This window comes from Asparagus officinalis, chromosome 5, assembly GCF_001876935.1.
Source record: "Asparagus officinalis chromosome 5, Aspof.V1, whole genome shotgun sequence".
Lineage (NCBI taxonomy): Eukaryota > Viridiplantae > Streptophyta > Magnoliopsida > Asparagales > Asparagaceae > Asparagus > Asparagus officinalis.
Window position 1 is genome coordinate 124,758,655 of NC_033798.1, and position 27,929 is coordinate 124,786,583.

At 37.4% G+C, this 27,929-nt stretch overlaps 1 protein-coding gene across 1 annotated transcript; it reads right to left on the reverse strand.

Annotated features, from left to right (window-relative positions):
• Positions 9,900–12,699, reverse strand: LOC109841125 (floral homeotic protein APETALA 2). The gene is made up of 8 exons (XM_020409994.1): positions 12,123–12,699; positions 11,960–12,016; positions 11,766–11,853; positions 11,520–11,665; positions 11,400–11,444; positions 11,228–11,319; positions 10,992–11,143; positions 9,900–10,335 (listed from the first exon to the last, which is right to left on the reverse strand). The coding sequence occupies exons 1-8, from the start codon at positions 12,392–12,394 to the stop codon at positions 10,147–10,149; spliced, it is 1,041 nt and encodes a 346-aa protein (XP_020265583.1). The 5' UTR covers positions 12,395–12,699; the 3' UTR covers positions 9,900–10,146.

Here is a 27,929-nt window from a genome sequence, read left to right on the forward strand (position 1 = left end):
CTCCGAAGAGTAAAAAAATTCACAGATGATCAATGACTTTTAGACCCGTCAATGTTCGCATTGTCATTCATAAAATCATTTCAAAGGTGATGGCTAACCGGTTGAAATATGTTCTCCCTGATATTATTCCTGTTGACCAGAGCGTAGCGGCGTACGAGTCCCTTCACTATTCGAAAAATAAACAGGGTCGGAAAAGGGTACTCATGGCTATTAAAGTTGATACGAGCAAGGCGTGTGATAGATAGAGCGATTGGGGGTTTGGTAGGGGGTGCGTATCGTGGGTTATGAATTGCATCTCCCTCGGTCTTGTGTTCAGTTGCACATCGAGATATTACAACGTCTAGAGGTATTTCACAAGGTGATCGTCTGTCTCCTTATCTATTTTTATTATGCTCAGAAGGTCTCACGGCTTTGTTTAATATAGCTAGCAGTAATCGATCATTAAGATGTCTCTCTATTTGTAGAAGTATCCCACCAGCATCCCATCTTTTGTTCACGTATTACAGCGTATTTTCCATTGAAGCCTCACTTTCTCATTGTAGTCGATTCAAGCATGACGCAGCGCGGAAGTGATAACCTCGGAATCCACCAAGGGTGTTCTCTGAATCCACAAAGAACGATCTTCGAATCCACGAAGAAAATATTAAAAAGAGAAATTTTATTGATGAAAAGTTATTCTCCTTTGGGGTTACATGACTCTTCTTAAATAGAAAAACAAATAAAACTCCTAGTAAGATTAGAATTACAAAAATAAAAAGTATCAAATAAGACTCCTAGTAAGACTAGAATTACAAAAAAAAGGTTAAATTCTATCCTAAAAAGACTCCTTATAATAGAGGAAACAAATCATGAATCAAAATTGATTTTGTTTCCTAATCTAATTTGTCTCTAAAATTGAAGTTATTTCCTAATCTATATTTCCTAATCTAAATAGACTCCAACTCGGATTAAGCATCCTACACCAAAACATTTGCTCAATGTATAGGAGTTGACATCCGACCAATTAATAAATGCTGGTAAAATCAGCCTTATTCTTCACCAAAAATGTTCCAAAGCAAACTAGAGAGGTCATACATGCTGCACTCAGTATCAAGGCTGGAAAAGAAAATATACATTAAGACTGTGGCACAAGCAATTCGCACGTATATTATGAGTTGTTTTTAGCTACCCCAAAAAAATTGATCGATATATATGATTTAAATTCAATGATTGCTAATTTTTTGCGGATGCAACGATATGGCAAACGGAGGATTCAGTGGTGGTTTAATTGGCAATGGTCGCGTCGTGTCAAAAAAGATGGGGGGTATGGGGTTTACAGGCTTCAATGCATCTAATTTGGCAATGCTTGCCAAGCAAGTAAGGAGAATTATGTAGCAAATCCAAGGGTCTCTCATTCATGCTGTATTAAAATCAAAATATTTTCTGACTAATGATTTTTTTTTTCATCCTCAATTTGTCCTTCTATAGCTTCAGCTTTACATGGAAAAGTTTGTGGGAAGCAAAAAAAATGGCGGGTGGGAATTATGGAAAATCAGTAAAGGTATGGGGAGATAAATGGATATATTTGCAAGGGATGAGGCCTTAAAATGTTGAGAGCAATTAACATTGTCGCACGCGTTGCCTAATGATAGATTGATATGGCTTGCTGGCTCAAGGGAAAGTTTTAGTGTGATATCTTCGCGGTGGTTTTAATGGATCGAGGCATACACAAAAATTTATCAGACCCAAGATTTGGGAGGTTATTTCGGCCTTGAAACTCCCCGTTAATAAAACAAAGCTATTTGGACGGCGTTTAGCTCATGCAGTTACTCCCACACAAGAGGCTCTCGGCGTGCGTGGGATCACGGTGAACTCTGGTTACTTTCTCTGTAATTGTAGAATCGGCGAGAAATTTTGGATCAGAACATGTTTGGAGGCGCAGGAGGCGTTTTGGGTGCTGCGCGGTCGACCGCGGCGCAAGGCCGGTCGACCGCGAACGTGCACAAGCCATAGTAGAAGTCTGGATTTGGCGCGGTCGACCGCAAGACCATGCAGGCGAATTTGGTCTCTGTCGCTCAATCACGATCGACCGCGAGCTTTGGGCGATCGACCGCCAATCGGGTCAGGGCCTATTTTGTGTTTCCTGGTCTTATTGGGTTTGGTGTTTGCTATAAATACCAACATACGAATTAGGGTTTCTTTGGCTTTATTTGGAGATTGGTTTGGGGATATTTGGAGCACGGAAAAAGGAGAGTTTTTCTGAGCAATTGTTTGAGGGTTTATTTGGAGAGATTAAGAGATTTGTTGGTGAGATTAGTTGATTGATTTGAGTGTTTTGTAATCTCAGTTTGTACTTTTCTTCTCTATTAATGAAAACTCAATCCCCTTCTTACCCCGTGGACGTAGGCAATTTGCCAAACCACGTAGTACAAATAGAGATTACAAATTCACTCAAAATCTCTCAAACAAATCTCTCAAATCTCTCAAACAAAACCCTAACCAAATTGCTCAAAAAACTCTCTTTTCTGTGCACAAAACAAACCCCTCTTCCGCTCCCCAGAAACCTTAAAATGTGTTTGTATTTATACCAAACATTAATCCCAACCAGAACAGAAAACCGAAATCAGACCCAAACCCGACGCGCGGTCGACCGCACTTGACGCCGCGGTCGACCAGCTAGAACGACAGAAACCAATAAACAATTACAGGGTTTAGCGGTCGACCGTAGAAATCGCCGCGGTCGACAGGACAAAGCTCCGAAATTTGCCCTATACTTGTGCACGCTTGTAGTCGACCGCAGCTTGTCTCGGGGTCGATCGGCAAGCGTTCAAATGCATGTCTGCTTTATTTTTCTGATCTTCTCCAACGTTCTCGCCAATTCTACACCTTCATGAATATCAATCAAATGCATTTAAGAGAAATCACATTATCTATCATTTTTCATCGTGTTTAGATTCCTCTCCACTATCAAAAAAAGCCTGAAACAGCTTTTGTTATGGGAGAAGTGAAATTGCACTTCAAGCTTGACATGCTCTTCAAGTTTAACAAGGTACGTTGCATATTTTTTAAAAATAAGTACGTTGCATATTCAGTGAACTTAGCTTCATAACTTCATTGCATTCTTTTGAGTCTAATAAGAGATGAGATGTCTTGATCCCATGGACCAGAATGTGGAAGTCTTTAGCACGAACCTGTATATTTTTTGGGCTTACTATGTCTACACGAATTTTCCATGGGCTAACGCATGAGTAAAGATTATATTAAAACACTCCATACAAATGGGTAAATATAAACCATTCACGAGTAGTTAAAGAATTAGTTTAGGAATTGTGTGTAGAAACGGCGAAAACATTGGAGAAGAACAGGATTTTTTGGAGCAGTCAGAATTTTGTATGCTTGTCGGTCGACCGCGAGCTTTGGGGCGGTCAACCGGAAATGTGTACAGCCTCAGGGAGTTTTCTGGACTTGGTGATGATCGACCACGACGATTTTAGCGGTCGGCCGCCAAACTCTATAATCGATTTATTGGTTTCTGTCGTTCTGTCTGGTCGACCACGGCGTCAAGTGTCATACCCTTTTTGCCCCGTCCCCCATTTGCCCCGTAAAATTCGTTTGTTTATGTTTGTGCCATTATTTTGATCTTGTGTAACCTTCTCTCAGCGTTTGCGTGGATTTCCTCGGACCCCAACAAGTGGTATCAGAGCCCAAGCTACGCTTGGGGATTGGTGGATGAGTAGCTCGCTTTGGAAGCTCGTCTAGAGTTTCAGTTGGTGATAAAGGTAGGATTTTTACTATTATGGATCTTGTCTTCCGTTGTGTGGGGGTGAGATCTTTTGGAGACTCTTATTAGGGTTTTAGTTGGAGGTAAAAATCTATCTTTCTCGCAGTTTGGATCTATTTCTTTCAGTTTGCTCCGCATTGGTTTGTTAAGGAAGATGGCTGGGAAAGAATGAGTTGAGGGTAGTACTTCTGGCATGAAGACCGTCCAAATTTTGAATATTCACTCTATGAAGATAGACGTAGAGAAGTTTAATGGCACGAGCAATTTTGGTTTATGGAGATGTAAAGTCTTGGATGCGCTCAACACGCAAAATTTGGAGGATACTTTGGAGTTGGACAGGAAACCGGACGACATTGAAGAAAATGTTTGGAAGAAGATAAATCGAACGTCGTGTGGTATGATTAGGTCTTGTCTAACTCAAGATATAAAGCATGATGTGATCAATGAGACTTTGGCAAAGAAGATTTGGAGATTCTAGAGAGCTATTATTTGACAAAGAGTGTTGAGAATCGCTTGTATTTGAAGAGGAGGTTTTATCGTTTCCAATTGAAAAAGGGAATCTCGATTAGTAATCACATGAACCACTACACGAAGCTTCTTACGGATTTGACGAATGTGGATGTTATGATTGAAGATGAGGACAAAGTATTGTTGTTGTTGAGTTCTTTGCCTGACGAGGAATATGAGACATTCGTTCTTACTCTTATTAATGGGAAAGAATCTCTTTCGTATAGTGAGGTCACCGCTGCTCTTGTGAACTATCAGCTTAGGAAGAAAGACAAGAAGTCTTCGATTGATACAGTAGCGGAGGCATTGGTCGCAAGAGAGAAGAGTCCAAACCGAAGTAGGAGGTCGCAGTCTAGAGGAGCACATCCTTCAGTTGGTAGGAATCAATGTGTATTTTGTAAAGAAGATGGACATTGAAAGTCTGAATGCCCAAAGTTGATAGATCAAGCCGGAAAGAATAAGGAAAAAGCTATACAAGCTTCAGAGGTGAATGTTGCCAAAGTTAGTGACGACAATTCAAATTCGGATTCTTCGAGCTACTCATGCCCTGCACTACCGTCAGTTTGTGACGCTGACTCTACGGAGTGGATGTTGAATTCAGGTGCTTCATATCATATTTGCCCTAGGAATGATTGGTTCTCCAGCTTTGAGGAGTTGGAAAGAGGGGATGTCATGCTCATTGGTAATGATCATGAATACCCTATTGGTAGTATTAGTACAGTTCGGATCAGGATGTGTGACGAGGTGACTAGGGAGTTGAAGGAAGTGAGGTTCATTCCGTAGTTTTTGAAGAACATCATTTTACTTGGAGTTTTGGAGGCAGCAGGCTATAGAGTGATCTTAGAGGATGCATCTCTAAAGGTCACATTAGGGTCTATGATTGTGATGAAGGACGTCAGGAAGAATAATTTTTACTTTTGATTAGGAGCACGATGATAGGTGGAGAACTGACGACTTCTATTGATTTGGCTAGACTGTGGCGTTTGAGACTGGGATATTCGAGTGTTGATACCGTGCATGGATTGGTGAGAGGTGTCTTGACCTACAGATTGAAGTTCTGTGAACATGTTGGTGTGAGCAAGAAGACCGAGGTGGGGTTTGGTACTTCTATTCATCGAACGAAGGATCTTCTAGATGGTGTTCACGTAGGCATTTGGGGCCTTCCAAGGAGGCATCATTGGGAGGTAATAGGTGTTGGCCTTCTTATTTTGATGATGATTTATAAACAATTTACATCTAATATTGTTTGTCTAGTGTTTGTGCTTTCGTATTTATTTTAGGTAAACAACGAGTTAGAGAATGGAAGGAATTGCGCATTCACGATCATATCCAATGGAGGTTGGCGGAATTATGGAGTGAAGCCTACGCAATTCAAAGTTAAAGATCAAGTTCAAGCTTCATCCGCAAGTGTACCAAGTCGAGCTTATTGAAGATCAAGATCGGCTTGGGTAATCTAGTTTAGGTTTTATATTATGTGTGTTAGATACTCTAAGCTCAATATCATATACACACACGTATTTGGTTTCTATGTATATATATAATTATATATATACATGCATGGTTTTGGGTTTTCATGTTTACAAATATAAAATTACATATTTCATATTTATTATTATGATTTGGTTTAACTACTTAGATATGAAACAAATATATTTTCATATACATACTCATATGTTTTATTTTCTATTGTATTTATAAAAATATTGTATTCTTAGTTTTTGGACTTAACAATAATCATATACATATTTTATTAAGTCTACATAATCATTGCGCAAAGTTTCAAAACATGGTTTAGCCAAAATGTCAAAATTCACATGTTTACATTTTCATGTTTTGGACTATTTTGTAAAATAATGATATTTTTCATTTGGGAAGTCCTTTTTAGAAACCAATCATTGTAGCATGTTTATTATCATGTCTACAATCATTCCCCAAAGTTTTATATTTTTTGGAATTTATTTGATATTTTTAAATAGTGTTTTAAAATCAGAAAACTGTTCAAAACTGTAAAATTTCATATATCAGTTCACGGTCGATCGCCACGGTCGACCGTGCCTGAGTCTTTTCCATAGTGGGTAGCAGAAACTTTCACGGTCGACCTCCATGGTCGACCGTCAAGCTGAATTCCTTGCGGTCGACCACCGTGGTCGACCGTCGAACTCTCTGGAGTTTCTTTTATCCCAACGGATTTTTTGGTACAGAATCAGATTTCTGATTCTTAGGCTGTTTGGTCTTTTCCCTTGGGGTTTTTGCTGTTGCTTCCTCTTCCTATAAAAACCCCCAAACCCCCTTCTATCTCAGTAACCAATGGGATGTTTTAAACAAGTTTATAAAAGTTTTAACAGGGGTTTAAGTTTTGTTTAAAGCTGTTTTGGCTGGTTCACAAGTGGAGGAGATCATCTACATTGTTTGAGCTTCCTTTTAATCCATCTATCCATCTTGGTTTTCAAAGAAGAATTCCTAAACTCTATTTCTAGCTATTTATTGTTTTATTCATAATTTCTATATGCTAGATTTTATTTGAGTTTAGTTGTTTTATTTATTCTCATTGTTACACACACCCACATGAGCTTTTAGTATTTACATACATAGTATATTAGGGTTATGAGAAATTATAACATTGAGTTAAGCTTTAATTGAGTTCTCGCATTGTATTAGAGAACAAATCATTTGTTATCTTTGTGAGATTGTAAAGTTTTCGGTTAGCTAGAAAACCGAGTGTGAGGAGTGGATGTTGATCGGTGAACGTTGAAAACCGACATTGTGAGTGAGTGTATACGTTGATCGGTGATCGTTGAAAACCGACATAGTGTGGTTGTAAACGTTATTCGGGTGAGCGTAGAAAACCCGATTTTGATAGTGGATTTCTCCCCGGGAGAGGGGAGCGGAGACGTAGGACGGAAGGTCCGAACTCCGTGATCATATCGTGTGTTTGAGTTTGCTTTGGCGCACTTAATCTTTTGTTTATATTTATTGTCGCCATTGTCCATAGCTCATTATTTTTATCATCCACTATCTAGTTCATATTGTTTACCCTTGTGTTAGTTTACATATCCTTGCATATATTATATTGTATATCTCTTTGGTAGGATATATCATCTTGTGCTAGTTTATATATCCTTACATGTATTTATCATATAGGATATATCTCTTTATTCATATTGCTTATTCTTGCTTATAACTCTTGTATATCTATCTTGCAAGAATATATTTGAATTAGTTTTAATTGTCATTTAAATCGGATTAGATTAGCATAAGACCCTAATCACCCCCCACCCCCCCTCTAGGGTCTAACAATAGGTATTTAGTTTCTTGTGTTGAGGACTGTTCTAGACATTTATGGGTTACAACCAAGTCCCGTTGGAGTGAAGTCCTAGTAGTCAACAACAGGTGGAAAAAGTGTATAGGCAGAAATGTAATACTTCGTTCTAATTTTGATAGGAAGTTTAAGAGGGGTCATTTTCCGCATTTGTACCTAGCTCAAAGCAGTGAGACACTTCATTGGAAAAGAAACATTGGGGCAACGAGATGAGATGACAGATTTGATGAGTTGTTCTTTGCTGGAGGAAGATCGGTGTTTGATGTCGAGCAGTGTTTTGTAGAGGAGTTTTGGTGATGAGGCTTTGACATATTGGAGTCATCTTATTCATAGGTTACCGACTGCTACGTTTGGAGTATTTGGATCTGGTAGAGCTGCTTCAGATTTTGGATTGCTTCGGATATTTGGATGCCCAGTATATAGTCACATCGAGGATGTGAAATTTTATCAAAAATGTAAAATTTGATCCGAGTGCACATTTAGGATTTAGAGGCGTGTTTGTTTATCAGTTATGGGACTCTGATATTGTTCTGGGTAGGTATGTCACTTTTGACTCTCAGCAGGTGGAGATGTTGGACAGATCATTGGAATATCACAGCGGGTGGAAAGTGATGCTACTCCACGTTGGATGGAGATTACTCCACGTTCTCCAGATCATTCTTTATCGTTTGGGATTCCAACTGAGGTACACAGATTGGGGATCATATTGGTGTGGATGTAGATGATGAGTTTGTTGATTCGAGTGCAGCATGTAGACACGGTTCGGATTTGACTATGGCCGTTGGTTCACCTCAGGTGAAGGTGTTTAGTTCGTTTCACTTTGAGGCCAGTGAGAGAGTTATCAGCTGCAGATTTTTTGGTGATATTCATGCAGGATTGAGAATCCTTCTAGTTGATTGAGGGTCTTTGGAGGCCATTTGATGAACTATGTGTGGCTTGATTCCTTGCGTAAGATGATACGTAGGCAGTCATTTTGATGCAGCCGGTTTGGTGAGTTGATACCGACATTTGGAGATTGTTCGCATTCTCGTTTGGGTTCTCGACTTGTTGTGGATTGAGTCTGTTGTCGTGGATTGATTCCACTTCGTACTAGACGCAACAAGTGGGACGTTTGGTTTGGTTGGTGTCGGCTCAGTTTTGGAAAAACTTCGTCGAAGTGAAGAATTGTAGAAACGGCGAAAACATTAGAGAAGAACAATATTTTTTAGAGCAGGCAGAGTTTTGGATGCTTGTCGGTCGACCGCGAGCTTTGGAGCGGTCGACCGGAAATGTGCACAACCTCAGGGAGCTTTCTGGACTTGATGACGGTCGACCGCGACGATTTTGGCGGTCGACCGCCAAACACTGTAATCGATTTATTGGTTTTTTATCGTTCTGGTCGGTCGACCGCGGCGTCAAGTGCGGTCGACCGCGCGTTGGGTTTGGGCCTAATTTTGGTTTTCTGTTTGGTTTGGGTTTGTTGTTTGGTATAAATAGCAACCACGCTTTTTAAGGTTTGGAGCAGTTGAAAGGGTTGTTTTGAGTACAGAAAAGAGAGTTTTTCTGGGCTATTGGTTTAGGGTTTTGTTTGAGAGATTAGAGAGTTTTGTTTGAGAGATTTGAGTGATTTTGTAATCTCTATTTGTACTCTTCCTTCTCTATTAGTGAAAACACATCCCCTTCTTGCCCCGTGGACGTAGGCAACTTGTCGAACCACGTAAAATTCGTTTGTTTGTGTTCGTGCCATTGTTTTGATCTCGTGTGACCTTCTCTCAGTGTTTGCGTGGATTTCCTCGGACCCCAACATTGTGCATATTCAATCTATGATGTAAAGCACCGCACTCTTATAATGGTGGTCTTGATAGAGTCCTACTGCTAAAGCATCTTAGATTTGCGAAGAACTCGGGAGAAGTGTACAAAAATGTCACTTCAAAAACTTAGGACATGTTTGCTTCCATCTAATCCTTAGGATTCCGTTGAAATAGTGGATATAGTACAAATAACTGCCTGATCCAAATTAATGTGTCCGAAATTTCTTATTCATTTCCAAAGAAAATTTGTTAGGAAAACTAGTCATGAACTCAAAATTGTTTTGCAGATCCATATCTCAAGAAAATTAGTATAAGACCAAAATTTGATCCAAATACTATTTGCGAAGTATGACAGTCTGTCAATCTTAGGAGCAAAGACTAACACCTTTAATAATTGAAGTTAGTATCCAGTACATTGTTGAGAACACGAGCAAGCAAAAATAAGATTCTCCCATGATTACCCATTTCTATGATTCTCCCTCTCTTTGATATGTCAGCAACTTTATATGAATTGAAGGCAAGATAAAACAAAATTACGTACGTGCACCAAGAAGAAAAACACCATTAAAAAAAACACAATTGAGAATTAGAAATCGTCAACTAAAATAAACTGAAAAGAAAAGCGTCTACACTCTGAAACTACTCTCTTGTATCCACCACTCTCATCAAATAACAGTAAAAGAAGAGCTCCTCCCATTTCAGTGGTGGCTACATTTGCAACAAAATTATGCCAATAGCCTGGCAATTTGTCTGCAGAAGAGAGAGACAACTTAGCTCGGTCTCATGAGAGACTGAAGCCCAAACCAAATAGGAGTTGGTTTCACTAACTGTGGCGGGAATCCTGATGATGCTGCAGTATTTGCGGCGAGCAGTTTTGAAGAGAGAGGGGTTTGCTCGCTGCCTATTGATAAAGAAAGGCCTCCACCTCCGGTGACAGATATATCGTTATTGCTTGGAAACTGCATCATGAAATCAATAATATAATGAGATCAAATAAAATTGATCTTTCGAATGATTTTCTACTACATGGGAGTAACCCACTTGGTAAAGATCAGAGGGTTTGATCACTGGGGTGGAGTTGATGATCATCGACAGAGGATACTCGACTGTCTCACTAGGCCTGAATGCTATTTGAGTACTCAATTCTGGCTTTAGCTTCTCGATATATTAGAGGGGGGAAGGAAAGAAATAGATCAAATTAAAAGAAATTGCTAGATTGACAAGTTATTAGAATAGAACCACCTGTGCAAAAAGAATGTTCTTTGTACATGAAATTGCCCTCTATCAGTAATTAGGTAAAAATGATTAAATTTTTTTAGTGTTCATTCTTTCCTGTTCAGAACTCAAGGAAAAGATTACTAATAAACATGAAGAACATCTAATGGTATTCGAAAATAGATGTTCTAACTAGGAAAAGCCGCTGAAACTTGCTTACAAAATAACTTTTGTGGTAGTCACTAATTTCCAGGTATTGCTACTTTCACTGCTCTGCAGTATCTATTCCTGATTGAAACTTTGCTGCTCATTTGCATAATTTATTTTTGGTTTCAGGTGATCGCCACTTACTATTTGATGTATATTAATGATCAGCCCAGAGATGTAGAACTAATAATACCTTTGGCCTTGTGTTGCGTTTCCAATCGAACTCATCCATTGGCGCTCTCTGATCCATTCCAACAGAGCCTTCTTCATCCATTGGCTCGACACTAGTCCTCTTCGAGCTCAAGCTTCCCAGACTCAGCTCAAGATTATGATCACTTTGGCTACCTACAACATTACCAGAAACATTAACCAACAACATTTATGACACGAAAATGTTGAATGATATATAAACATCTATCGGTATCTCACCATTGCAACTCAGTTCGCTCTCATAGATGCTAGGGTCGAAATTGGTCACTGCATCCTTCCCATTACACTTGATTGCAGCTTTATCATAAGCTCTGAAACCACAGAATACAGTAAGTTTTCATAATAGAAATATCGATATAATACCCCATTAATAATAGAGAAAATCTTATACCTTGCAGCCTCAACTTCTGTATCAAATAGGCCCAAATAGACATATCTGTCAAAAACAAAAGATTAGAGTTAGATGATATAAATGTCTATAAATTTAACACAAAATCAATAAATGAATTACTTTTTGCCCAGGAATTGACCCATTCTCGCCTCCCATCTCCCGCATTTATGCAATGTGACACCTCGATACTTAGAGCTCCCTCTCGGGAACCCTGTACTCTGTCTACGAAGAACATGAACAAACTCCTCCTTTGTCAGGTTGGCCATCTGCAAACGTTAAAATCAATTAATTCCACTCTGTTAAAATTTTGTTTCAAAATTACACATATCTAAGCCCAAAAAAAAGACCAGTTTTTAATTCACTCACTTGTTTCAGATCATCCTCATAATCACTCAAAGTGAAGTTTATATCAGCCTCCACTCCTCGGAACTTGATCGCAGCACGATCATAAGCTCTGTTCCAGGTATAAACCAATACAGCTCAGTTCACTGAGTTCTAATTTTAACTTCATATAAAATTATATAGATAAAAAAAATCGCAAAAAATATATATATATATACCTAGCAGCAGCATGAGCAGTGTCAAAACCCCCTAAATAAACCTGTTTCCCACAATCCCTACAAAAATTACGAACAAACCAAACCCAAAAAATCAAAATCAACAACCAACCAATCAAAATAAAGTTTTTCCCCCCCTTTCTTTTTTAGCTAATTGGAAACTAACCAAATATGAGACTCCCATCTCCCAGTCCTCCTATAAAAGGTAACTCCCCTGTACTGCGAGCTCCTCGACCGTGGGCCCCGCCGGCTCTTCTTAACCGCCGGCGACACGTCAGCGGCCTTCTCCACGAACTTAACACCGGCCCAGTGGGCCCGAGGAGCAACTGCGGTGATCTCACCGCCCTGGATCCCGTCCTCCGCCGGCTCACTGACTGGGAAAAACTGGAAGGTGACCGGATCCCCCATTCTCTTCGGCGATCCGTTCAGATCCCACATCCAAATTTCCCACCAAAATCACTCCTTTCCACTAAAGCAGCTCCCTTGCCTTGTTTTGCTCTCAAATGCAGAGCTTTTGTGTCATCAAGATCTCAGCTTTTTGGTATTTCCCGTCCCCAGGGACAAAGAGGAGAATACCCTTTTGTCGTCTCTCTTTGGTTCGCTCTCCTCTTCTAGTTTTCTTGTAAAAGCTGAGAACCTAGGACGTGAGAGAGAGAAGCAAAGCTTGTTCTAGTTTGATTTGATCTCTTTCTTTCTCTCTCCTCGGTGTTCGCTCTCTCATTGCTTATGCTTCACTTTCACTTAAATAGCCCTTGATCTTTATAAATGGGATAGAAAGATAAAAGAGGGCAATAAAAGAGAAAGGGAAATAGGGTTTTTTTTTTTTTTAAACATTTCTAAACCCAAAGTTTATCCTTACTTGTTCTTGAACCCACCCACTTTCTAAATCATTTTTAAACGATATTGTACTCGATTATTTTAAATCCAATTATGTATATACACTCTGTTTACTGGGTTTTTTTTTTAATTTTGATTTAAGCTTTTAGTAACATTTATCACCCCCTCAACTATATTACTAGCACTTACATTCCATGAATTCCATATTTGGAAAGGAAAATTGCGGATAACCCCATCTCCCATATGAATCAAGGGGTGTTAACAGTTGGTGAAATAGTTGAGAGGTAGCAAGTACTGCTAAAGTATAGATGAGAGGGTTTGATGCAATTTAATGAAGAACATTTCGACTTACATTAAAAATATAGCAACTTAAACATAAACATAGTTAATTAGACAAAAAATAGCGAAAACACTAACGAATGACACGTGTAAAATAGATCAGTATGTTATTTTGTATTTGAAACTGATTTCGAGAGAAAGTGGGTTGAAAAATAAATTAGGGCAAAGATTTGGGTTTATACAGAAAAAACCACAGAAAAATAATGAGGAGCATCCGAATCTCTTTGGTTATTTCTACTCTCCCACGTTAACCAAATCGAAAAGCATGATCCATGTGTCTCCCCGTTTCCAAAGGAGGAGAGTGTGACTCCTCACCTTCCCCGTTTAAATCCTCTCCCCTCTAGGATTTTTTTTTTTTTTTTACTTTAGTCTCTTTGTTGCCATTATTAGTAGTTAATTGCCACATGAGCCTTTCCTTTTCTTATCGCTTGTCTTGGCTACGCGTTGCTTTTTTGTATGTTGTGGGTCTTTTTTAGGATTTGTTGAGAGTTTGAGGGTTTTACTCTTTACTATTTCCTTTTGTGGTTTAGATTTTCTTTTTCTCTTTTGTTTTGTGAGGAAGGGAAGTATTTTGTTATTTGAGTCTAGATACACAAGTTCATATTTGGTTTGCATTGGGCTAGAATTGATGTATTTTTTACATCATAGGAGGATGTGGGGCCAATTAAAAAGAGGTCATGTGTCTTGGAAGTAAAGGTTGCTTGTTTTTTTTTTAATCATGAAAATATATTTTGTTCCAACAAAACAAATTTATTAAGAACATATATATCGAGAAATTCTTATGTCAACTTAAGTGGACCATCCACCAAACTTCCTATCCATTGATGATACCTAAGGATCCATACAAGATATGAAGAGATGATACCTAAGGATCCATACAAGATATGAAGAGACATTATATAAGTGGATAGAAAGTTTGGTGGACAAAGGCCTCTTGTCCACTTAAGTTGACCTCCGTAAATATTTATTGTTGAGACTCAATCTAGTTGCAGGTAAAAGGTTTGTACTGACATCTAAATGCTATTTGAGATTTGTTATGGTTCTCTTGTTTGTGTCAAGAACAAGGAAAGTTTATCTTATAGTTCGTCCAGATATAAGACTAAAATGTTTTAATTAATAGTTAATATAGGCCAATGATATACGCGTCCAAAGAAGTATGACATTTTATACAAAGAGTATAAGTTATAGATTAATCCCATTATAGATTGGTCGGTATACCTAACATAGTTTCACATGTTTCACTTCTATCTACTTGATTTTATAAAATTATACAGCAATGAAATTACAAGCAACAGTGCATTTATACGTGAAGATCTAGAGAAAGGATACTGTAGTTGAAAGATCCTTGTTGCAAGTTGCAATGGGTCCTTCCTCCTCTTCTGCCTTTAATATTTACCTACTATTATTGATAATACACCACTCGAGCTTCTATACCTTTATTGTTCTGATTAAAGAAACACCCGCATTAAGTTCATGAGAATCTATAAAAAAATTCTTGAACAATATTACAGTATTATTTATCCATTTAAGAGGCATACTAATTCAAACGTATTCGATAAAGATTTTTGTTTATTGTATATTGCGATATATGGTAATAAGTGGAGGCTTGTAATAATACATACACAAACCAGTATAATTAGAGCATGTTCGTTCGGTTTCTTGTAAATAAAAGAAAAGGAAAATAGAGATGGAAATCATCAAAGCATGGTTTCCTCCGATTTCCTCACCAAAACCCATGAAATGTGTATCCTTGAATAGGACTCACATCATACAACGAGTGATCGTGACATCCTTTTTTTCTCTCGGTGTTTCTTGGTTTCAAGAAGTGAACTAAACAAAGAAAATAAATCTATATTAGAAAAGATTATGTGGACATTATATTTTTGAGTTTTTCTTTATTTTCCATAAAAAAAATGGAGCAACGAAACAACCCCTAAAACACTCCATCATTGTTATTTTCCATGTCTATAAAAAAAAAATTTAGCCCAAGAAAAACAAATATAAAAAAGAATACACGAAGGGCATTTCAGTCAAAAGAAATACTGAAGGAAAGCAGGGCGTGGGCCCCACCGGAGCCAGGCCCAACCCGGGGCGCCATCAAAAAGGGGAAGGGGGGCAACAGTAGGAAAAAGGAAAGAGTTACCAGAAAAGTCCAATCCAAGAGTACGGGAGCAAGCAACAGGACCACCAAGTTCCCGTCCTCCGCCAACCAATCACCGCCGTCCTCGGAATCAATTCCCAGCTCCCACCAGCTAAAAGCAACTGTTCCCATTGGCTACGTTCACCGGATGGTCCCGTCACCGCAGCGAAGCTTTCGATTCAAACCTTTCGCATTTTTTTCGCTTCTGACCAATCGTTCAGCGCTTTCTAATAATGGAAGCTGGACGAGGCTGATCACGGGCTCTTCCTAGTTCTTCATATGGTTTTTCCCCCACTTTTTTTAATTTAAAAACTCAGTCCTCAACGTCGCCCATATTTTTTATTAGTCCCCAGAATCTGTACATTTTTAAACTGGTCCCTAAAATATTATAAATGTTATGAACTTAGTCCCCCCCAAATCTTTGAACCTCATGCTAAGTAGAGGGACTAATTTCAAAATATTTATATATGATTTGGGGATTAATTTTAAAATATTTAGATTTGTGGGAGTAGTTTTGAATACAACGACTTGAGGACTAATTCAAAATATAAATATGTGGGGAACAAATATCAAGGTATGGAAGACTTGTGGAGACTAATATTGAAAAAACACATATATGAAATAACCTTTTTTATATCTATATTTTTTATAAAAGAAAATACTCATGTCAAAACTTTTGATTTCCTTTATTATCCTCTCAATTTTTAATAACTCAAATTATATCATTAATTACAAAACTAATGATCCATAACCTCTCATTAACTATGCACCCTTTCATTTTCTCAAATTATTTGGTTATTCACTAGAATATATTAATAATTTATAATGATAACAAAATTCATGAATATATGATAGTTTATTATAAAAAACTATTAATTATATAAAATAATATAAGTCATTCATTTAATAAATTATTGCACATAATTATAATTATTAATAATAGTATAAATAAGGGTTATTTCTTTATGTTGTAAAGAATATTACATTGTTCGATAGTTAATATCATATTAGTAATAAAAATTTGGACATTATAAGTTAAAAATACTTTTATTTTAGAAAATTAATTTATATAAAAAAATTTGGATCCTTGAAATTTATGAGACATATATTTTTCTCTTCTTTTCTTCAAAATATTTGGACACTCGCTAGAATATACTAATAATTTATAATGATAATAAAATTAATAAATATATTATAATTTATTATAAAATAATTATTAATTGTGATGAAATAGTAAAATTATTTATTTAATAAAATATTGTACATAATTATAATTATTAATAATAGTATAATTAGGATTTTTATATTATAACGATTAGTACCCTTTACGATATTATAATATCGTCTTAGACATAAAAATTGGACATTATGAACATAGTGCAATAAAATATTGGATCCTTAAAATTTATGAGTTATGCACTTTTTTGTTGGAAAGTAAATGTCTCATATATTTTAAGGATCCAATATTTTTATAGAAACTACTTTTTCTAAATAATAGTATTTTTAATTTATACGTACCATCCAATTTTTTATTACACCATTTATTTGATATTAATTATCAAACAAGGTAATATTCTTTACAACATAAAGTCATATAATATTAAAAAGTATTACCATTATTTAATGGGGAAATTGCTTCTAGGCCCTAAAATCCAACTTTCAATGTGCTCCAGCCCCCCCATATTTTTTTAAATGTGCTGCAGCCCCTTGTTTTGAAAAAATTATGTCCAGGCCCATTCATCATGATTCCAGCTCATGCCAACAGATGATTAGACATACCAGCTCATGATTAGATATGTCATCTGACTTAAATCCTAATTTTACCCTTCTCTTTCTCATGCCAGCGGATGTTAACACTTACGACTAATATGTTAACTCTTAGAGCTAACATGTTAACTCTTACGGTTAACTGTTAACTCTTAGGGCTAACATGTTAACTCTTACTGTTAATATGTTAACTCTTAGGGTTAACATGTTAACTGTTATGAGTTAACATGTTAACCGTAAAAGTTAACATGTTAATATAATAACCATGATCGCCGCCGGCCACGCGAAGTTCCTCGGGACGGCATTGGCGGCGAAGGGGGGAGGGGCAGAGAGGCGCAGAGGAGGAAGGAGGTGTAGGGTGAGGTGCAGCGGGGGAGGGAGGAGGGGGAGGGGAGGGAGGCGACGACGCTTGGGAGGCGCTGGTGGCGTGAGGGGAGGTGCTTGGAAGGGCGCTGCGGGGCGGAGCGGGAGAGGGAGGCGGAGCTGGGGAGGGAGGGGGGGGGGCAGAGGACGAACGGGGGAGGAGGAGGGAGGTGTAGGGGGAGGTGCAGCGGGAGTGGCAGGTGGAGGAGGGAGGCGGGGGAGGGGAGGGAGACCGAGCGGGGAGGGAGAGAGCGGGGGAGAGAGGCGATGGCGGCTGACTGGCGGAGATGGGGAGGGAGGCGGAGCTGGGAGGAAGGCGGGGGCGGGAGCTGGGGGCAGAGGAGGAACGGAGGAGGAGGAGTGGGTGTAGGGGAGGGGTAACATCGGGATTTTTGAAGAGGTTGCATTGGAACTTGAGGAGAGGGGCCTGGACATATTTTTTTCAAAAAAAGGGCCGCAGCACATTGTTGAAAGTTGGGGGGGGGGGGCTGGGCGCACATTGAAAGTTGGATTTTGGGGCCTAGCAGGCAATTTTTCCTTTTTTAATAGAAATTATAATAAAATGTGTACATGACATAAATATTTAATAATTTAATTGGTTTAATTATATCAATAGTGTTACTTAAACTAATGAGTATATTATTATTTAATAATTATACTCCTAAATAAATTGTTTAATAATATAATAATAGAAAATTTTAAATAACTATTAACTGTATGTTAATAATAGTATAAGTACTAATATTAGTATAAGTTAAAATTTTTAATCATAGCGCAATAAAAAATCTTTTAATGCTTATATATAATTTATTAAATAATATAATATTAAATACAACAACATGTCCATGCTCAAAAACACGTATATTATACTAGTTTAAATAAAAATAAATACTAAAGCTCTTTTCTTCAATTAATTACGATATAAGTTATATTTTTTTTATGTGCACTGGTCAGAGTACGTTGTTGTATGGGCTACTTGACTGGACTGAGAGGGCTAGGGTTTAGGTGAGGACTTGATCAATTATTAACTGGATCAAGCTGGGACTTGCCTGGGATATTTTGAAGTTTGAAATCTAATGATACACAAGCTTATTACTAATTCAAAATTTCTCTCTCTTCTCTCGTAATTAAATTTTACTAAAAACAAAGAATTGAGTCCTACATGAAACTTTCCATTTACTAAAAAATTTGCATATTTAACAATTTAAGACAACCATAGAAGTAATAAAATAAACTAAGGGGGTGTTTGGTTCAATTTCTAGAAATTATAGGAAATATTTTCCATCTAAAATATGATTTCCTTGTATTTCTTAAAAAAATTATAGGAAAAGTTTTGAGAAATCAAAAAGTACCAATTTTCTTGTTTTTTGTACTTTGCTTGTTTGGTTCAAAACAAGAAAATAGCTCATAACTTTATAGAAAATAACAAGATTTGGTAGGTTTTTAATTAAATATGGTATGTGTCAGATTTCTAGTGATTTCCTCTTATTTTGAGAGGAAATTGTTTTTTGTAAAATTTGGTAGGTTTTGATATTTTATAGAAAATATTTCTGTAAATTTTTTGTTTAACCAAACACAATTTACAGAAATCTCTGGAAAACTTTTAATTACAAATTTGCCATTGTCAGATGTTTTGAAAAAAGTTTTCTCAAAAAGTGTGCAACCAAACAGCCCCTAAGTAAAAAAAAAAAGCGGGGAATTAAAAATAGAGTGGTGTTAGGGGCACACCACCCACCACAACCCCAACCCTAACCACACTCCCCCCTCTTAATGCTACAGTAAACCGGGCCCCACATAGGATTTTAAAAAATTTAAAATCTCATGTGGGGCCTGGTTTACTGTAGCAATAAGAGGGGGGAGTGTGGTTGGGGTTGTGGTAGGTGGTATGCCTCTAACATTATTTTTAAAAATATTCCCACAGCAAGTTACATGTGCCTTGCAAATTATTTATATTATAGACAGGAAGTACAATCAAAGTATCAGTATTGCTTCCTTAAAAATAATGCTATTTAATCCTACAACCTACATTAATCAATATTTTCGCTCTATTATTGCCAGAATCATCAACTAACGTACAAACGTCGACCACATTAATCTCTCACCGAATCCCATGAAATCAAATACCCCAAACCTCCATCGCGGCGCTCGTGCTTAATCACGTACAACTAAACAACTAGTTAAAACACCATTAGTCGTCCGCTAATTATGATTTAATTAAGCTCAATATATAATAAGGGTTGATGAACTCATCGGTGACGACAACCTAGGGGAGGGGCATAGTACTACTGAGTAATTCTACGTGCCATTATTGGTATAAAATGTATAAACTAATTAACAAGCTGATAACACAAATAATTATTATGTCAACGTGTCATCTGCATGTTATAGTACTTACCAAAAATAAGTAAAGTAACATAGGACGATTAAATAAAATATATAAGGGATCCTAAGGAAGTTGCTAGGAAAAAAGGGGCATGAGAATGCCTGTTATTTGTTTAATTAGGGGGGGGGGGGGCGGGGGGGGACCGTTGTTAACGTAGTACCTACTAAGGTAGGTTTTGATTTTTTGTGATTAGGACAAAAAGGACTTGCTATTTGTTAAGGATTTTTTCGTAGGGTACTATGAAAGGATTTGGACCGGATAGTCCATCACCTTTTATTTGTGGATCCTTACGAATTGGATGTACTACTGGCAAAATTTTGTAGTTTACAATGTTCCTCTACTCAGCATATATTTTTATTTGTATATTGACTATAATAAAAAATTGATAACCCTTTGCCGACGAATCGAATTCTATTATCTTTTGATATGGTTTTTTTTTTTTTTTTTGCGCAAGCATGCAATGAATGAGTTTAAGGATGTTTTTTTTTTAATAAAATACCTGTACTTAATTAGGGCATAACATAGAATCTTAGACTCTTTTAACAAACAAAATTGTCTAAATTTAATTACACGTGAATATCTCGTCTAAGATTGCTTTTTCATGAAAAGAGATTTGCACGCAAGGCACCTTTTTTCGTGACTATTGGCGTTACTTGGAGTTTGTGGCATGATACACTTCTCTTCTTTGTTGTAATGTAAGAATATAGTTTGAAAGAGAATAATTTAGTTAGCATTATTCATAATATATAAGAATTTTCAAGTTATGAGTCCTTTGACTGTGATTTTTTATATTCCAACGAAGAGATACTAAAACGATTTGTTTCTGCCAGCAACATAAAGATATTTTTGACAATTGTTAGCCAATAGAATGTCCAACGTGTTATATTGCTATTTTCCATAGTTTAGGGCGCGTTTGGTTGTCTTTTTTAGAGGGGAAATGGGTTGAAAGCATGCCAAAAGTGTCAGTTTTGATAGACTTTCTTACAAAAAACCTCTAGAAAGGCATTTTTGCAAGAAAGCCTGTCAAAACTAACAATTTTGGCAGGGTTTCCCCTTCCCCCTTATGCAAACAAACAACCCCTTAAGGCCCGTTTGGATGGGTTTTTTTGCCCCGAAAAGTGGGAGGAAAGCTGTCAAAATGGCAGTTTTTTGACAGCTTTCCCCCACTTTTCGGGGCAAAATACCCCATCCAAACATGCCCTTAGTGTATAGTCAAGATCTGTCCCGGATAGGATATAGAAACTTTGTATTATATTAAAAAATAACAATAGACATTCTACATATTAATTTGGGATTACAAAATCATAGACTTTCAATCCTTTAAGAATGAGGATAGAATTTTGGGCTTAAGAACAAATAAGGATAGAACTTTGTGTTTATAAATAAAAAACACCATCTTCCTTTCTTTGTATCCTATTTTCTTTTCTTTTCACATTATAAGATCAAGGGCTATTTAGACAATATAGTGTGCGATGTGTCTGTAGGCAATAAAAATTGCCTTTAATCCTTATCAGAGAAGTTCAGAACAAAACTGCTAAAACCTCGCCCGAAATAGCAGAAAAAGGGGAAAACGCAGATATCTCCCAAACCGTAAGGAATTTGGCGAAATGGGGGAAGCGAACCAAAGCCTTTGGCTTGGTTCGGATGGCTCCATCTCGTCGAGATAGGCGATTTTCATATATAATTCGTCCAATTCCGATTTACGGTTTGAAAGTTACGGGCTATTCTTCGATCCATGCTATAGAACTCGCCTAACAGCTTGAAGATCGCCTGCAGACCCAGGTTCGTTTGCAGTCCCCAGCTTCGCCTGCAGTTGCAAATCCGCCTGCAGACCCAAGTCTGCCTGCAGTCCTAAATCCGCCTGCAGACCCAAGTCTGCCTGCAATCCCCAGCTCTGCCTGCAGTCTCAAATCCGCCTGCAGACCCAAGTCTGCCTGCTCGCCTGCACCTCGAAATTCGCCTGCAGCCTCAAATCCCTCGAAGTTCGCCCGCAGACCCAAGTCTGCCTGCAGACCCAAGTCTGCCTGCAGTCCCAAGCTCGCGAGGACAAACCTTTCTTATTTTCCGTGATGTGAGGGTAGGGGGGCACAATACTCCAGGTCCGTCAGATGGCCGTCCACAGTACGAATGAGCGGACAGGCGCCGAAACAGCCTGCACCCTCATAAATTCAGCTTACCTCACTTGTCCAAGCAGAAGGGAGGGCCGCCGACGCTCAGTGAGTTGGCCATATCCACTCGAGTATCTGACAGCCGCTGTCACGCATACGAGGAGGGGCTTTCCCATTCCTAAGTGACGTGATGTAAAACATGGCTCCTCGAATGACCGCTCCTGTTGCAGGTGAACAGCAGGATATCTCTGAACGACGTGTGGTCACATCTCATAATTCAAGGAGCAGTCAAGCTGTCTCCCTCACCTCTATTAGTGGTCAAATCCCATGAATCAAGGGATGGCCCATGTCATCCCTTGCCTATTAAAACCCATCTTCAGCCAGCATGAAAGGGGGATTGGTTGTTGCATATTCTGCTGGCTAATCTCCCAAAGGTTGAACCTGGACCTTTGCCAAAGGCTCCCTCATTTGAGAACTGAAGCTCCGGCAGCAACTTCGATCGGATCGTCCAAGGGAAGCAGACTCGGCACGAGCACCGAGCGAGGCGTCCTATCGCCACCGAGGAACCCACGTTAAACAAGGAGGGCATTCCCTCCGCTTCTGTTGTAAACATTTGATTATTAGTTTGTAATAAGCTGTTATTATCAATACAAACGAAGTTCCCTATTTTCGGGAGATCAAAATTTACACCTACAGTGTCAATTCAATTGCAACCATCTTTTCTTCTCTTTCTAATTAACTAGTGTGCTTATTTTTTTAAGCACTGTATTTTGAACTTGTCTCTCTTTAAGTTTTAATACATTTGATTTAATTATTATATGCTTAAAATTAGAAATCATATCTACTCCTTTATACTTAAAGAATGATCCAAATTTTAATACATTTACTTTAGAAATTATATCTACTCTTCTATACTTAAAAAATGATCTAAGTTTTAATATATTTGATTTGCTTTACTATTTAAGATACAGTAAAATACTATAGCATAAATAGTAACTTCAAGTATTGAGGAGCATATACGATTATTGTTTTATGCTACATGCTACAGCAAATACTGTAGCATAAACAGTAATCTCGAGCAGAGAGGCCAGATTTGGTTTACTGTCCTAGTATTTACTGTGGCATAAACAGTACTCTTTGGAGTATAGAGGAATAGATATGCCAATAATAATCTTTGTCAAGTTCCACGAAAAATTCTATTCTTCAAATGATCAAGTTTGAGAAAACTATCATGAACTTTAAGCTATTTTTACAAAAACTACATTGATTTTTTTTTGTTGGGCTCTATAATTAGATGAAGGAAAATAGTTCATGGCATTTTATAAGCAAGCAATAGGAATCATGGTATTTACTATAAATTTAGCTTTATTTTAATTTATTTATTGAAAATTTTCTCCGTACATTAGTTATCCAATTTATAAATATTATTATTTCCACTATTTAATTTTTTTTTGTCCATGGCTTTCAATTTTTTGCAACGGAAAATACTTTTGAAATCAATCTCTCTTCTCTATACATTGAAAATTACTTTTTGGCTTTTTATCACTGAGTCCATCTGAAACCAACATCCCAAGTGACCAAAAATTGTTCACTTTCTCAATTTTAAACCAAACGTCACTTAGGGCCTGTTTGGTTCGTTTCCTTCACTTTCTATAGATGACTTTCCTTCACTTTCTTGTGTTTCCTTCACTTTCCTGAAAAATGTTTCTTGTGTTTGTTTCGCCCAAAAATATGTAGTGAAAGTACTTTACATCATTTTCTAGTGTTTGGTTCAACTTAAAAAAAGAAGAAAATAATTGATGTGTGAATAGATTCCCTTATTTTTTAGTGTTTGGTTCAAACTAAAAAAATCAAGAAAACTTGATTGTGTTCACCATGGTAAGATTACCACCCATCATCATAGTTGTGCTCAGAAAAGGCTATTTTTTCATTATCTGACTCGCCATAAAGTTTATAAATAGCAATGTTGGCTGCAATATATTACCTCGCCAATATATTGTTGCTATAAACTTTGGCTGCATATCTTAAAAATAGCCCATCATCATAACACAAAATATGCATACCAACCAAAAGCCAACCAAGAACTGAAACCAAGGCCGAGAGCAGGTTGAAACCATGCACAAAATTAAAACAAAGGCCAAGCATCAATAAGAAACCAAAGGCCAACCATAGCTGACCAACAACACATAATAGTACCAAGAGCTGGAACCAAGGCAGAGAGTACAATAAACCTGCACAAAATTGAAATAAAGGCCAAGCATCAACTGAATCCAAAGGCCAACCATAGCTGACCAACCAAAGGACAAACAATAGCTGAAACCATTGCAACAAAGGCCAAGATGTGCCAAAGGCCAACCAAAGGCCAACACAACCAAAGACCAAAGGCCAAACAACCAACATTTGGCACGACAAACCAACACAACTAAGAGCTGAAACCAAGGCCGACACAACCATGCTGACCAAAGGCCAAGCAACATGAGGTCAAACAAACACCAATTGCAACATGTCAGGTAGACAAAGGAAACCACAAAAAAGCACAAATGAAAACAGCACACACCAAATCCAGGCTAACCAAAGGCCAACCAAAGGCCAACACAACAATTTAGGGTCAGGGGCCAAGCAACAAGAGGCTGCAACCAAGGAAAGCACAAACTGAAACCACAAAAAACACAACTGAAACAAAGGCCAAGCAACATGAGGCCAAACAAACACCAATTGCAACATGTCAGGTAGACAAAGGAAACCACAAAAACTGAGCTCAAAAGGGCCAAACAAGCCAAGATGGAAATCAAACCAAAGCTCAAAAGAAATTATAGAAAATGTGCCCAGAAAAAGCTCTTTTCTTCATTATATGCCTCGCCATGAAGTTTATAATAGCAATGTTGGTTGCATATACTGCCTCGCCAATTGATTACTAGTATAAACTTTAGTTGCATATATCCAACAATGAAGCCCATCATCATAACACAAAAAATGAATACCTCTTTAACTTTAATTCATCGAGGGGAAATCATTATAGAACCCCACTTGTAAACCTGTCAAACAAGTTTGCATTAGCATACCAACTTTATAATTTAACATGTAAAGCCACGACTGAGATGCATGAAAATAGAGGTAGTAGCATTAGTTTTGTACAAATGTAAGTTTAATATATGTACCATAGTTGTTAGGCAAAATGATGAGCAATCATCTAGCAACATGACTATCCAAAAATAATTACGCTCATTTACATACAAAAATAATTATACAAGCATTGTTATAATTAGCTAGTTGCTCCTTTAATACTTCGATTTTTAGTTTTATGCCCCAAAATATTCAAAGTCATAGCAAGTTGCTCCTCCACTGTAACATGTCTTGAGTCTCGCAATAAATCATTGCTCCTCAATATCTCTGCAAGCTTCATAAAAGCACCACTTCGCATTCTAACATAGTTGACACAACTATCACTAAATCCATTATATATGCGATCCATGTGTTGTTTTTTATTTTGATATTGTATTATTTTCTCTTCACTAGGACCTGCACATATAGATCTACGTCTACTTTGCATTCTCCTCATGAATACCATAACCATAACCAAGACAGATAGTACATCACCCGAACACATATTAACTACGGTCTCTTCATCGAGATCACCATCCATCTAAAATACAAACGGCATATTAAAGCAGATAGTAACAGTAAACAAAGATGGTTGTTTAATTATATTGCTAATGTCCTATTTGTAAAATTAAAAGATAATGTTATTAGACTTGGGTTTAAAAATATATTTGGAAACTAATGCAGACAAAATCAGGTCACATTGTTTAATATGATGACTTCAAGCCTGTTTCATGACCCACAATTAAAAATACATATTTTTCTCTTCTTATCCCTAGGCCAAGAAGAATGGTAACTACAATATGTGTACATATAGAGAAGAATGTCATTAATAAGTCACTAAAATGAGCTATCAGAGATTTTACACACTTAGCGCTTATTGTTTGTCATCACATTTAATGTTTGCCTTCAAATTAATTTTTCAATTTGTTTCTTAGTTCGTATTCAGTTCATCAAAAATCAAAGGCCATGCTCAAGGACAAGAAAGTCCATAACTATGAACCTATCAACTAATTGAATGCAGACAAGGAGTTTCTAACCATAAAAATTGATTCATTTTCCCATCATTCAAAGAAATAAAATGTTTTTCGACTATACTAATTTCTTTTTACGCAAACTGTGCCCTTCATTCATGATAAATTTGCATGGAAAAATTTATAACGTAGTCAAACAGACCACGAAATTGCTACTAATATTGGAAAAATTTATAACATAGTCAAACAGACCACGAGGTTGTTTAAGCATGGTAAAATTTGCAAACTGTGCCCTTCATTCATGATAAATAACATAGTCAATTACTAATTTGTTTTTACGCAAATAATTATCAGAAATTGCTACTAATATTCATGTTAGCATGAACTCAGATCAATAGTTGAGGCAAGCAACCAGAGCATATATATTAAGTTAAATAAAATTAATGCCCAAAATCGGAGCTCAAACAGATCAAAGCTCAAACAGACCATGAAAATCCACATGTCAGAGCTCAAAACCGGAGCAAAAAATAGTGCTCAAATCGGAGCAAGAGCTGAAGATCTCAAGAACAAAAGGCGTTTAAGTTTTTTTACCTGAGTAGCGTGCAAGATCTCAAGAACAGCGACATTCTTTCAAATCCCCAAGTCAACCGCAAGATCTCAAGAACAGCGGCATTCTTTCAAATCCCCAAATCAACCGCAAGATCTCAAGAACAACGAACTTCTTTCAAATCCCCAAATCAACCGCAAGATCTCAAGAACAACGAACTTCTTTCAAATCCCCAAATCAACCGCAAGATCTCAAGAACAGCGATCGCAAGATCGCAAGAGCTCAAAACGGATGAAGATCGAGCTCGCTTGCACAGGAGAATGGCATCAAGAAGTGAGAATGAGAGCTGGAGAAAGAGGAAGCGGTGCGAAGTTGATGTGGGAAATCGGGGTGGAAGCGAGAGCAGGAGGCAGGAGAAAATGGAGGGAAGGAACGACGCGGTGATCAGAACCCTAGGGTGAAAGGAGAGGGGAAAAAAGAGCTTTAATCACTTTCCACCAAAATCGGCGTTTTGGGGACGGAAAGAAACTTTATGCAAATCACCATTTTCAGTTCCCTTTTCTTTCGCCGCTCAAAACGAAACAAACAGCCGGAAATGAAAAAAACTGACAGAATTTTCAGCATCGGTTTTCAAATTGGGCCTTTCCTTCACTTTCAGCTCAATTTTATGCGAAACAAACAGGCCCTTACATAAAACATCAAAAGATTCTACTGATTTTTAAGTACATTTCATGATGGCTTTTAATTTCTTCAGAATTATAGCAAGTATGACTTTCTAGCTGTGACTACAACCTTTTATCCCTCCTTGTTATTAATTAGTTAGAATTAAACTAAAATAATTTACTTTCTTCTTTCCATCAAAGATATTTTATGTTGAAGTCTATGGTCGAGAGATTAATGTTTTAGCACGCGAAAGGTCAAAAAGTTTTTCTGTATGACTGATTAAGTGAACAAAATTTTTAACGTAGGTCTTATTTTTTGTTTAAATCATGTCATAATTTTGAATTGGACGGCTGCCGACAAGCAGATAATTAACGAGAGGAAACTCCATAAAAATTGCATTTTCTGTCCATAAAATTTCCTTGCGAAAGTCAATTCTTCTCATTTATCCGTATATAAAACGAATCATTGAGCCTACTTAAGGATGCAAGATATGCATGGCATATATATACACTTTTTTTGGGTGGACTAACAATATTCAAAGTTGATGGCTACAATGAAACTAAGGTCAACGGTAGCCTCTACCTCTCCCAACCATCATAAATCTCTCTATATATCAACATCATATTTACCCATTTGTCCATTTAATTCAAAATTGAATTAAAGTGCTCCCTCCCATTATCACCTATTTTTGGTCCTAAGAAAGACAAAGGGAGAAGAGGCATATATGTCTCTTCTTCTTCTTTGATGGATATT